This window comes from Megalops cyprinoides, chromosome 2 (genome assembly GCF_013368585.1).
Source record: "Megalops cyprinoides isolate fMegCyp1 chromosome 2, fMegCyp1.pri, whole genome shotgun sequence".
Lineage (NCBI taxonomy): Eukaryota > Metazoa > Chordata > Actinopteri > Elopiformes > Megalopidae > Megalops > Megalops cyprinoides.
Window position 1 is genome coordinate 25,110,132 of NC_050584.1, and position 10,427 is coordinate 25,120,558.

At 45.4% G+C, this 10,427-nt stretch overlaps 1 protein-coding gene across 2 annotated transcripts in view; it reads left to right on the top strand.

Annotated features, from left to right (window-relative positions):
* LOC118773486 (E3 ubiquitin-protein ligase RNF152-like) overlaps nucleotides 1-3,209 on the top strand; it is a 33,424-nt gene extending 30,215 nt beyond the window's left edge. For both annotated transcript variants that reach the window (XM_036522437.1, XM_036522438.1), the window contains exon 2: nucleotides 2,016-3,209. In XM_036522437.1, the coding sequence (XP_036378330.1) occupies nucleotides 2,287-2,895 (609 nt within the window). In that variant the 5' untranslated portion in view covers nucleotides 2,016-2,286 and the 3' untranslated portion in view covers nucleotides 2,896-3,209. The remainder of the gene's footprint in view (nucleotides 1-2,015) is intronic.
* The last annotated feature ends 7,218 nt before the right edge of the window (nucleotides 3,210-10,427 follow it).

Genomic DNA, 10,427 nt, shown 5'->3' on the forward strand with positions numbered 1-10,427 from the left:
AGAGGCACGGGAGGTAGATTAAGAGAGAGCGAAAGAGAGGGAGGCAAGAGGAGTATAGGGGAAAATTGAGCCGTGGGGTGTTCGAATCAGATCAAAGTAAATCCCTGACTTAGGGAGGGATTCATCAGCGCCCTTGATTCTTTGACTGCTTCTCCAAGGGCAAGCTGTCCTCCGTCTGTGTGGAGTCTGCATGCGTTTCCAGCAGTCCTGATGGTGGGTAACTAGGTCGCCCAGCGAGGGTGTAGTAAGTGAAGGGGAGGGGGGTCTGACTGAGAATGAACACTTCTGCTCCAGGCAGAACCTGACAAATTGGGGTGACTGTTGATGCTAACGACCTGAAATTGTGCAGGTTATTGTGGACTAAGTGGACAACCAGGAGCCGCTCAGTAACATATGGAGTTTTCCACATCATTCAGTGCTCGCACCGTGACGGCAGGTGATTGACTGGGTTTGGACTACTGACAAGCCCCATTAAAGTGGGACGGGGTACGTGGGCAGAGAATTTGGAAGGGCACCTTGAGGCGCTCAGAGGGAATGTGGCTTGTTTGGAAAAAAAATAGGGGCTCTTTCTGTCCTCTGGATTGTTTGTGTGATTCAAAGCGTTAGGGGTGCTGTCCTCTGATGCATGCTGGGTAAACAGACCTGGGTTTAAGGCTGTCGGGGATGGGTCAGACTGAGGAAACGATCCTCTGTCATTAGGTATTTATCTGCGGTGATTCATCCCTCAAATCACACCGCCTGCTCTGCAGTCCAAGCAAGTGGCAGAAATGGGCGGCAGTGTGGCATAGAGGTAATGAGCAGGGCTCGTAACCGAAAGGTTGCTGGTTTGATTCCCTGCTTCTGCACCCTTGGGCAAGGTACTTAACACACAGTTGCATCAGTAAATATCCAGCTGTACAATGGCTAACGTAAAATTGTAACCTACGAAAGTCGCTCTTTGTCTAAATGATAATAATGTAAATGCAGCCTTTTGGAGCTGGCCTGTGTGCTGGCTCTTTCCTGTAGAGTTTTAGTTCAGACCCACTCCCTCTCCACCCCTTCTATTTCTCTCTCTGTCTCTCTCTCTCTCAAAAAAAAAAAAAAATTAAGAAAAAATTAAAGGTGCTTGATTGGCAGGAAAGACAATTGTTGTGTTGCCAAAGCAACAACATGAACAATTCAGCAATTAATCAAATATAACCATACAGATTAAAAGAACACAGGTATACATACAGGTTAGGTTGATAAACAATTAACAACAATAAACCCAACGGAGTGCATACTACAATAAACTGTAAATTGATCAATTATTAATGAAGTAATTATTGTGATATATGTATTTTTTGTCAGCTTACTATTGGTGTTGCAGCTCACTGTCACTGCAGTCTCCGTCTGTCAGGCTATGGCATGCGGCCACAAACTGGGCTGCTAGTGGGGCTGTGGGTCCCTCTCTCGGTATGGTTGACATTTTGTCAGTCTCCCTCAGTTGCTCAAAATGTGGGAGGACAGACTTGATGTTTAAAACGAATAATTCCCTTGCATGGGAGTTTTTTGCCTCTCTCTCTCTTTCTCCATCTGTGAACTCAAAAATTCCCAAGCAGTGGAGTCCTGACGAGCCTCTCTCGGTGTTGCAGTTTAAATAACCTTTCCAATGAAAAGCGCCCATCCAGAAAAGACGTGAATTGCCGGCCGATCGCTCGCGTGGATCTACGTCTCTCCCTAGGCCAAGCGGGCGGGAGCGGCGGTAAAAACGTGTGACTCAGGCATAACCGCAGCGCCATTTCCTGTCCCCTCTCACATCTGGGCGTATCCTTTTGGCCTCGATTTTTTCACTGGGCCTTTGCACGGCCCGCCACTGCAAGAGCCAACATGCTTTTCATTCCCGCTGATGTGTTTGTTCTTGATAGGTGATTCCTGACTGTAATCTCTCTGATAATGAATCTGAGCGTCGCCCCTCACCCCTCACCCCCCTGGACGGGACGAGGCATCCCACCCCCTTTCCCGTGATTAATGCTGTCCTTTCCCTTGTTTCACAGATCAAGGAAAGATGTAATGCGGATTACAGCGTGACACGCCATTGACACCGAGGCATCCGCAGGCAGGGGGAGAGAGAGCAGGGCTCGAGCAACGAAGGTCCTGGTTAGACTCCTGCTGGATTTACCCTCTACTGGCCCCCGTCTGGTTTTGCCTCCTCTGACTGACTGAAATCGGCACTTCTGACCCCACAGAGAAGGCGGTCAATTAAACAGCTGGGAGGTGGAAAAAGACAAAAAACATCCAAAAAAAAGAGTGTAGATACAATCAAAAATGGAAACGCTCTCCCAGGACTCGATTTTGGAGTGCCAGATCTGTTTCAACTACTACAGCCCGCGGCGCCGGCCCAAGCTGCTGGACTGCCGGCACACCTGCTGCTCAGTGTGCCTGACCCAGATGAGGACCAGCCAGAAGGAGATCCGGTGCCCCTGGTGCCGGGGCGTCACCAAGCTGCCGGCGGGCCTCTCGGTGTCCCAGCTCCCTGACGACCCGGACATCGTCACCGTCATCGCCATTCCGCACGCCTCCGAGCACACGCCCGTCTTCATCCGGCTGCCTAGCAACGGCTGCTACATGCTGCCACTGCCCGTCGCCAAGGAGCGGGCCCTGCTGCCGGGCGACCTGGGCTGCCGGCTCCTGCCTGGCGGGCAGCAGAAGGGCGTGGCCGTAGTGGCAGTGCCCGAGCAGCAGCCCCTTGGGGTGGGGCTGGAGGGGCCGGAGGGGGAGGTGGGGGAGAGGCGGGTGCCAGGGGGGAAGGGCTCCACCTGGTCCGGGGTGTGCACCGTCATCCTGGTGGCCTGCGTCCTTCTCTTCCTCCTGGGCATCGTCCTGCACAACATGTCCTGCATCTCCAAACGCTTCACCGTCATCTCCTGTGGCTGAGGGAGGCGGGGGTTGGTTTGGGTGTGTCCCCGCCCTCGACCCCGCCCCCTGGCCCTGCCTTCAAGAGGCGGGACATAATAAAGAGACAGACAAAAAACACCACACAAAAAGGATTTTGCACTTGTGCGGAGCTTAGAGGAAGAGAGAGGAGGGGATGGCAAGCAGAGACTAGGGTTTAAACCCGCTGGGAGAGCGAGGGGTTTGCAATAACACAGGACACCAACTCATTCCAGTCTACGCCCCCTCCCCCCAGTACCCCTCAAACCCTCCACACATTCCATCACACGGAGAGGGTTTCAGGGGCGGGGGACACTCCCTGCTGTCTTGTGGGGGGGGGGGGGGACTATGACACACCATTGCTGGTATGCCTATGTCCTGTGATCAGTAGAACAAAAGCAGCAGACGCATTTTCAGCTAATTGTCAGAATCACGCATCTGTCTCCCATGACTATCTGGAGGTGCGGTATTACGTATCTGAATGTGGCTTCCTCTTGTGATCGGTGCTGCAGTATCTCAATATTTAGAGTCAACTTCTAGCCAAGTGTCGTTTGTTAATTAACGGGATTAACCTGATCTACTGTCTCTTAATTTTTTTCGATCCTATTTGTATGAAAACCTGTTGATGTTGCTCAAGCTTACACATTGTTTTTTATATATACATATATATACTACCATAGGCATTGATATGTGGTCATGTTTCTATAATAACAGGGAAACTTGTACTGTGTTTGTTAAATACCAGCATTATAGAGAGGAAGCACATGGTTACAGAGGCACCTCAGAGCTACTGGTGATAGAAGTACATTACTCTCCAATGGCTGTGATTCCTTTGTTTACTACACTGGCACTGAGTGTAGGTGGTGACTACTTTAGATTCAGTAAGCCAGCACTTCAGGCCCGCTGAAATGCTCCAGGCCGAACCCCAACACCCCAATTTCTGTTGCTGTGCCCCCATTATTCTTTACACAAGAAAGGAATGCAGCTGGAGATCGGCTGTTTCAACAAAACTCAATCTTTGATGAGCTTTTCACTTGTTTACTTTGTGCCAAATGATTTTCACAGTATGAAAGCAATTCATTGTACACACAACAGGGTGAAAAACCCAATATGTGTAAAAGAAAAAAAAAGATTGTATAATTATTGTAATTACGACTTTTGTTCTGCTGTGTTTTTCTTAAAAAATGAGGGGACTCGACCCCTGACAAGCTGCATGACTGATTTCGGAAGACTGTGTTCGGTAAAGGCGTGTATCGGCCAGCTGGACCGATAGCTATAAAACAGCATATGGTGAGGTTTGGATACTTTTCGGGGATGCATAAAACCAGACATGAGGAAAGCTTGATCTCTTGAGCAATACACATTGCGTCTCTCCGTTAAGAATCCTGATTGAGGAAGATTTCTTAAGGATTTCCTGTGAGTTACTTTACTTAGGGTCAGTCGAAAAGCTGTAGTTCGTAACCTGTAGGTACCGTTCCTATCATCAGTTGGTGTGTTGCAGTGGAGATGGGAGACTCTGGTTGGTGTAGCAACATGCACCAGCTGCTCTGATTGGTTGATTTTCTGTGGGTCTTACCATTATGAAGGAGTTGATGAAGAATGCTGGTACTCCATTTTGCGTGATGAAACAGGAACTGGGAACCAGTGCTATACTGTCTGATATGGTTTCCAAAAGTGTTAATCACAAGTTATTTTTTCAGCTTCTATGAAAAGGTAGTCAATTGGAAATGGAAAAAAAATGAATCAAAACCTCTGATGCAGTCTTAAAAAGGGTACGCAACATTGTCGTAATGCCTCACAGCGTTTGCATCGATTTGAATGCAGTTCCCCCTTTAAGAGTGGCAGCCCACTGTTACTGTTTTTAAACTGCGGGGAAAAGATGGCAGCTCAGACATTGCTGGGCATCGATATGAGAGAAACGGTGAAGGCACTTTTGATGGATGTGTAAGTATTTGGATAAGCCCCACAGGGGTTATTGCAGCTTGAAGCGCTGCTGCGTCAGCATGACATGTTTGATATAAGCAGACCTTCATACTTCTAATGTGACAGTTTATTGTCTGCTGGCTTATTGTCCAGTGTTTTTTCCCATTAAGTGTCCAGTGTTTTTTCAAAATCTTATTAGAAACTGCAGCAGGGATCATTCCACAGCCAGGGAGAAGTCCTGTCTTTGTCATTTGGATTTTGCTGTCAAAGTCTGTTGAAGCTGCAGTTTTTTTTTTCTTCTGTTTTTTCCTCTTCGTGAAATGAAATGTACTTTGGGGAATATTTTAGCAGACACGCATTCCACTTTCGCTCTGGCTACCATGATAACTCAGTGGTTTAAAAATGACACAAGGGTCGTTAGTCAGTTCATTTCTCTTTTCTCTTAAACTGGTGGTCCAGTGTTACTACACTGCATTATTAAGAATTCTGTGGGGATGGAGAATTACACATAATTATCTGTACTGGAGAAAAGTGGAAAAAAAAAAAATGCAGGATCCACAAGCTGGGGGTGGCGGGATTCTATTTGGAATTTTTTTTGTGAATTTCAGCTCGTTAAATTTCGTTTTAAAAGCTTTAATGTCATCATTTATCGCCGATTCCGGTTTTATTGAAAGATGGGTTTTAATGATGGTGATGTATTCGTAAAGGTTCCTGCCAAACCCTCGTTATGATGTCATAACAGGGGAATCCTGTCCTCTAGTGTAGCTTCCCTACTCCTTCCTCTTCATTGGCCTTAATTTAGGGCCTTTTTTTACATTGCTGTGGTCCGTAGGGGCCGATGAATACAATCTTTAATGATATCTGTTTCATGCATTTTACGGCATTCTTTTTGAGACTGTTTGGTCTCGTCTTCAAAAATACAGGCTGTTAGGCTCCTGGGTGGCTCAGTGATTAAGAGACTTGTCTCGAGCGTGATCTGAGCTGTCTGGGCTGGGTTTGATCCTAGCCGAGTCGTCACCCGACACTGACCGGGAGCCCACAGTGGTGGAACAAACCAGCCTTGTTCTGCCGCAGGTGGAGGGCGGGTAGATCGGACAGGATCTCCTCATCTCATCTCTCTCAGGCACCTCCCAGGTTTCTCAGATGACGTCAGTGGAGTAGGGCCTATCCTCCAATCAGTGCCTGCTCAGCTGTTGCGATCTCTGTGACTTGCAGTGTGAAAAGTAGCCGATGGCCGTGTGCGAGTGAACCGGAGGATTTGTATTCGCCCATTGTGCTTCAGTGCTGCTGCGTGCGTGCTGAGGTTGTTGCAGTTAGACAAGCCTGATACAAAATTTCCAATTCCGAAATAGGGTTGCATTAAAGGGGAAAAAAAGGGAAAAAAGAAATTCCAGGCTGTGATCAACTTTCAAAACACAAGTGAGAGCATCCAGCCTGGTTGCTTATCTGTTTAATGTGCCCTTCTCGACAGTTTGCTTTCCAATGGATCACAAATCACAAATAACCAATGCCCCATCTGCAGACTCTCGTGGATGCTACGTAACTCTGGTGCCAACGCAATGGAAGGTGTGCGCTAAAAAGTGACATTAGCCGCGTCTGACAGCCTGGAGGAGGATGCTGAGTTTCACTCTCCATGCCCATCTGAAAGCCCCCAAATCGCTGGGAACTGAACCACGCAAAAAAGCTCTCGCTACTGTACCACTGTTTATTACTAGCTTTACCTGGATTTGTTAGGCACTGACATGAAGGAGGCTGGGCTACGGCCTACCCCTGCACTGTGCTCCGCTAGTACTGAGGTCTCTATGTAAAGTTCCTGTTGTAGTTACTGTTTGTGTTGGGGGTTGACGCAAGCAGGTGTTTTAGTGAACATTAAAAGAACTTCTGAAATGAAACTTGCTGGCTGAAGTTGATGTTTTGTGTGTTGCGTGTTTTAACTGATGTAACGGGGTGGCTTCATATCATGTTCAACTTTCCTTTGGTCATTTGAGATATCATTCAGGACTCAAATGATCAGTCAGTCACTCCAAACCACAGCGTTGCATGCATATGCAGGAAAGCAATGCTCCAGTTTACAAAACAGTTTCGCAATGGTATTAGCCTGTAATTATGATCACTGTCCTGGATAAGATCTCAGAGACAAAACACAAAGGTTACGTTGTTTTGAGAGGACATGGTTTCATGTCTATAAAGTTGACTCTGTGGAATACCTCCTAGTGCAATGGGAATGGATGGCCATTTTGAGAGGTGGGGTTAAGTGGATGACACAAATCGTGGTCAGACCACAGTCACAGTTGATTGGCCAGAACTATACAGTTTCCTCTTTGACAGTCCCCCCCCCCCCCCACCGTTTAACTGTGGGGGGCTCAGGCTGGGGAGCACAGCTCCCTTCCTGCCAAGAGGAAAACAACCAGTGTGCACCAGGCCACCGTGTTCAGAAAGAGGAAGCCTTTACAGTGAAACTGAGATACCACTTACACACCTCACACCCAACTGACAAAAAAGGGAAGTGTTGTTTATGAGAGTTGACTAGAACGGTGTGCCCGCGTTTATCCTGCGTGCTGATACACCGCGTAATAAATCCATCCATTTAAACGCGGCACAATGAAAAGCCGTGGCTTTGAGCCCTTCTGTAACTCTTAATGGCGGGTCTTTATCTCTCCTTGTAAAGCCAAGCTGCCTCTATCTGTCGGATTGGCTAAAACCAATAAAACGAAGCGTACTTGTCTTTCGTGTTATTGTTTCCAGTGAAATACGGATTGCGTGTATGCTGCAAAGCAAATCAGGTCACAGGCGCGAGGCTTTGCAGAACAAGGGAATTCAGGCTAGTATGTTGAATTAGGTCTTTTATATTGTAATGAATGCCCTAATCATTTATGTTTTCATAAAACTATGCAAAAAGGGCACACAATTGGTGAGATTCACTGGCTATAACAAATTCACAGAAACCAGAAGTGAACAATTGCTTGATATTATAATAATCAATTAATGAATAACTGATGTTTTCATGGAAAAAAGTAATTGGTAAATTAACTGATTTTGCACAGCCATACGCAATATTACTTAACATGTTGAAAGACAACTTTCAGCAGGGTCATACAGGTAGACAGGTAAATATGAAATTATGACAAATTCCATGCGACACACATCGACAAAAAACGATTCTGACGAGCACTCAGTAAATAAATGTACGTTGCTACTTCTGTGCCCGAGTTCACTCCCCATCTAATTCTCACCTTGTCTGGTCTCATTTATGCTGTCACTGTGTGCACGTCTGTCCCCTCTACAAACCTGTGCGGCTGCCTAGGGGACAGGGTGGTACAGTGTGTTTAAGTATTTTTACGATAGAACGAGCCGTAAAAGCAGGCTGTGATGAACCGGGATGAATCGATTTATTTGTGATGTGATCTCGCTGGAATGCCCACAGTTTATTGTAAAAACGAACTCCCACTCCGCTAAACCTCCTCACGCCCCCCCCCCCCCCCCCCCCCCCCCCACACACACACACACACCCCTCCCCATGGTGATATGGAACCGCGACGTGAAAATTTGTCATGCAGTGTTTGGCCGAACTAGTTTGGCGTAAGGTGCCGTACGGAATTGAAAGAAAGTCTGTTCATTCTACAGGACTTGTGCGGTACGGTGAGAACAACTGCATGGAGTTAACACCCGGAGATGCAGTTTCTTTGCATGTACTGCTTTTAAAAACACATTAATCATCTCTCTCTCTGTCTCTCTCTCTGTATATGTATGTATGTATATATATATATATATATATATATATATATATATATATATATATATATATATATATATATATATATATATATATATATAGCTTCGTCCATCTGTCACTATCTCCATATCTCCATATTCCTCCCTCCAAATTTCTCCATTTTGCTAATTCATTCAAGGAAAGGAAATTACGCGATTAAGACGCTTGCATGGACAAGCGCGTGGGCAATCTTAAAACACTGGTTTTAAAAAAGCGGAAAAGAACAAAAAAAAAAACATGAAAAATAATGACCAGAAATTAAATAAATAAACGAATGAATGGGGGAAATTCTCAGCAGATGTGTGTTTGTTAACCAAGCAGCACCTCTTGTGAGGCGGGCGATAATTTATTGCCTTTATCACGGAGGGCTTGGATATATGGAGGCAGTTTGTCAGCGGCTGTCAAAACCGCGCACCGTTTCAATGGGAACCACACAAGGGAAGGCGCTGTACAGTGTGCTACTACTACTGCTGCAGATAAGAGAGTAATAAAGTCACAATACCGAAGGACAAGGTAGTTTTGTGTGTGTGTGTGTGTGTGTGTGTGTGTGTGTGTATGTGTTGGTGCTGTCGTGAGATCAAAAGTTCGAAACGGTTCTTCTGCTTCATTCGTATATGTTTCACCGCATTTGTTGATTTCTTGTCAGGTTACTGGTGTAAAAATTAATGTAGGGAAAAAAAAACACATTCATTACCTGTTCTGCTGTCTCTGGAAGGCGCTGTTGAGCGACGCTGTGCAACGAGTTGAATACGAGCAATATCAATACTTGAAAGAGCATTTTCCTACGGTGCGGTGGGTTTTTGAAAAGTGTGTAAATATTTGAAAAGACAATGGAAAAAGTCACGTTGTATTTTAAATTTACTGTGATGTATTGTCATGCAAACACACACGCACATACACACACGCGAACATTTTAAATTTTGGCACACTGGCAGCACATACACTTTATAGATGGTGCAGAAATAACGGTATGCATCCTTTCACATTGTACCAAGGTAAACCAGGCATTTTCACACCCCAAGTTCACGTTAAATATTCGAAATTAGAAATACCACGGGTAAAAGTGGCTGGAAATAATGTACATCCAAATCATGATGGGAATCTATCAGAATCAATGCAGAGCGACGACAACTGCAAATACCACAGTAGCTTTACAGTAGCCTTACGATCGGCTTTTCCAGCTTTCCAAGTATCACTCACGGACATAATGCACTGTATTACAAAGAGCAAAATGCCATCACTTTTGCAGCTCCTTTGACATCGCACGAGTCCTTTTCAACCTCCACTATTAGGACAATACTGGTAAACTGGCATAAACTACTGAAAACAAAAGAATATCCTTTCCATTAAAGGCAACGCCGGGAACTGCAGATTCAAAGTCTTTTCCAGAAATACAGAGACATTTCTTACTGAGGTATAGAGCTGTTTTATGCAGATTAGGGCAAAGACTCTTGACTCTGAAACATTCACATTTAAAAGAATCGTGGCATACTACACTTAATTTGCTTTGACAAGATGACAGGATGTCAGAATATTGATTTTCATTTGGGAATTTTTTGGATGTTCCCATCAGTAATGGGTCATAAAACTCTCCTGGACTACATTTAAGATTTTGTAGATTTGGATCTTACGTAAAGTCCCTCATCAGAATCCTGCTCATAATTATTTATTATCTTCATCTTTCTCCTGCTCCTCCACATCATCATCTTGTTCATCATCATCTTCACCATAATCATCATTATCATCATCATAACAGCTATCGTTGCCCTCTCCGTCTCCTCTTCTTGCCTTTTCTAGTCATGTTATCATCATTTTCCTAAATTGAAAACACCTTTCTCCA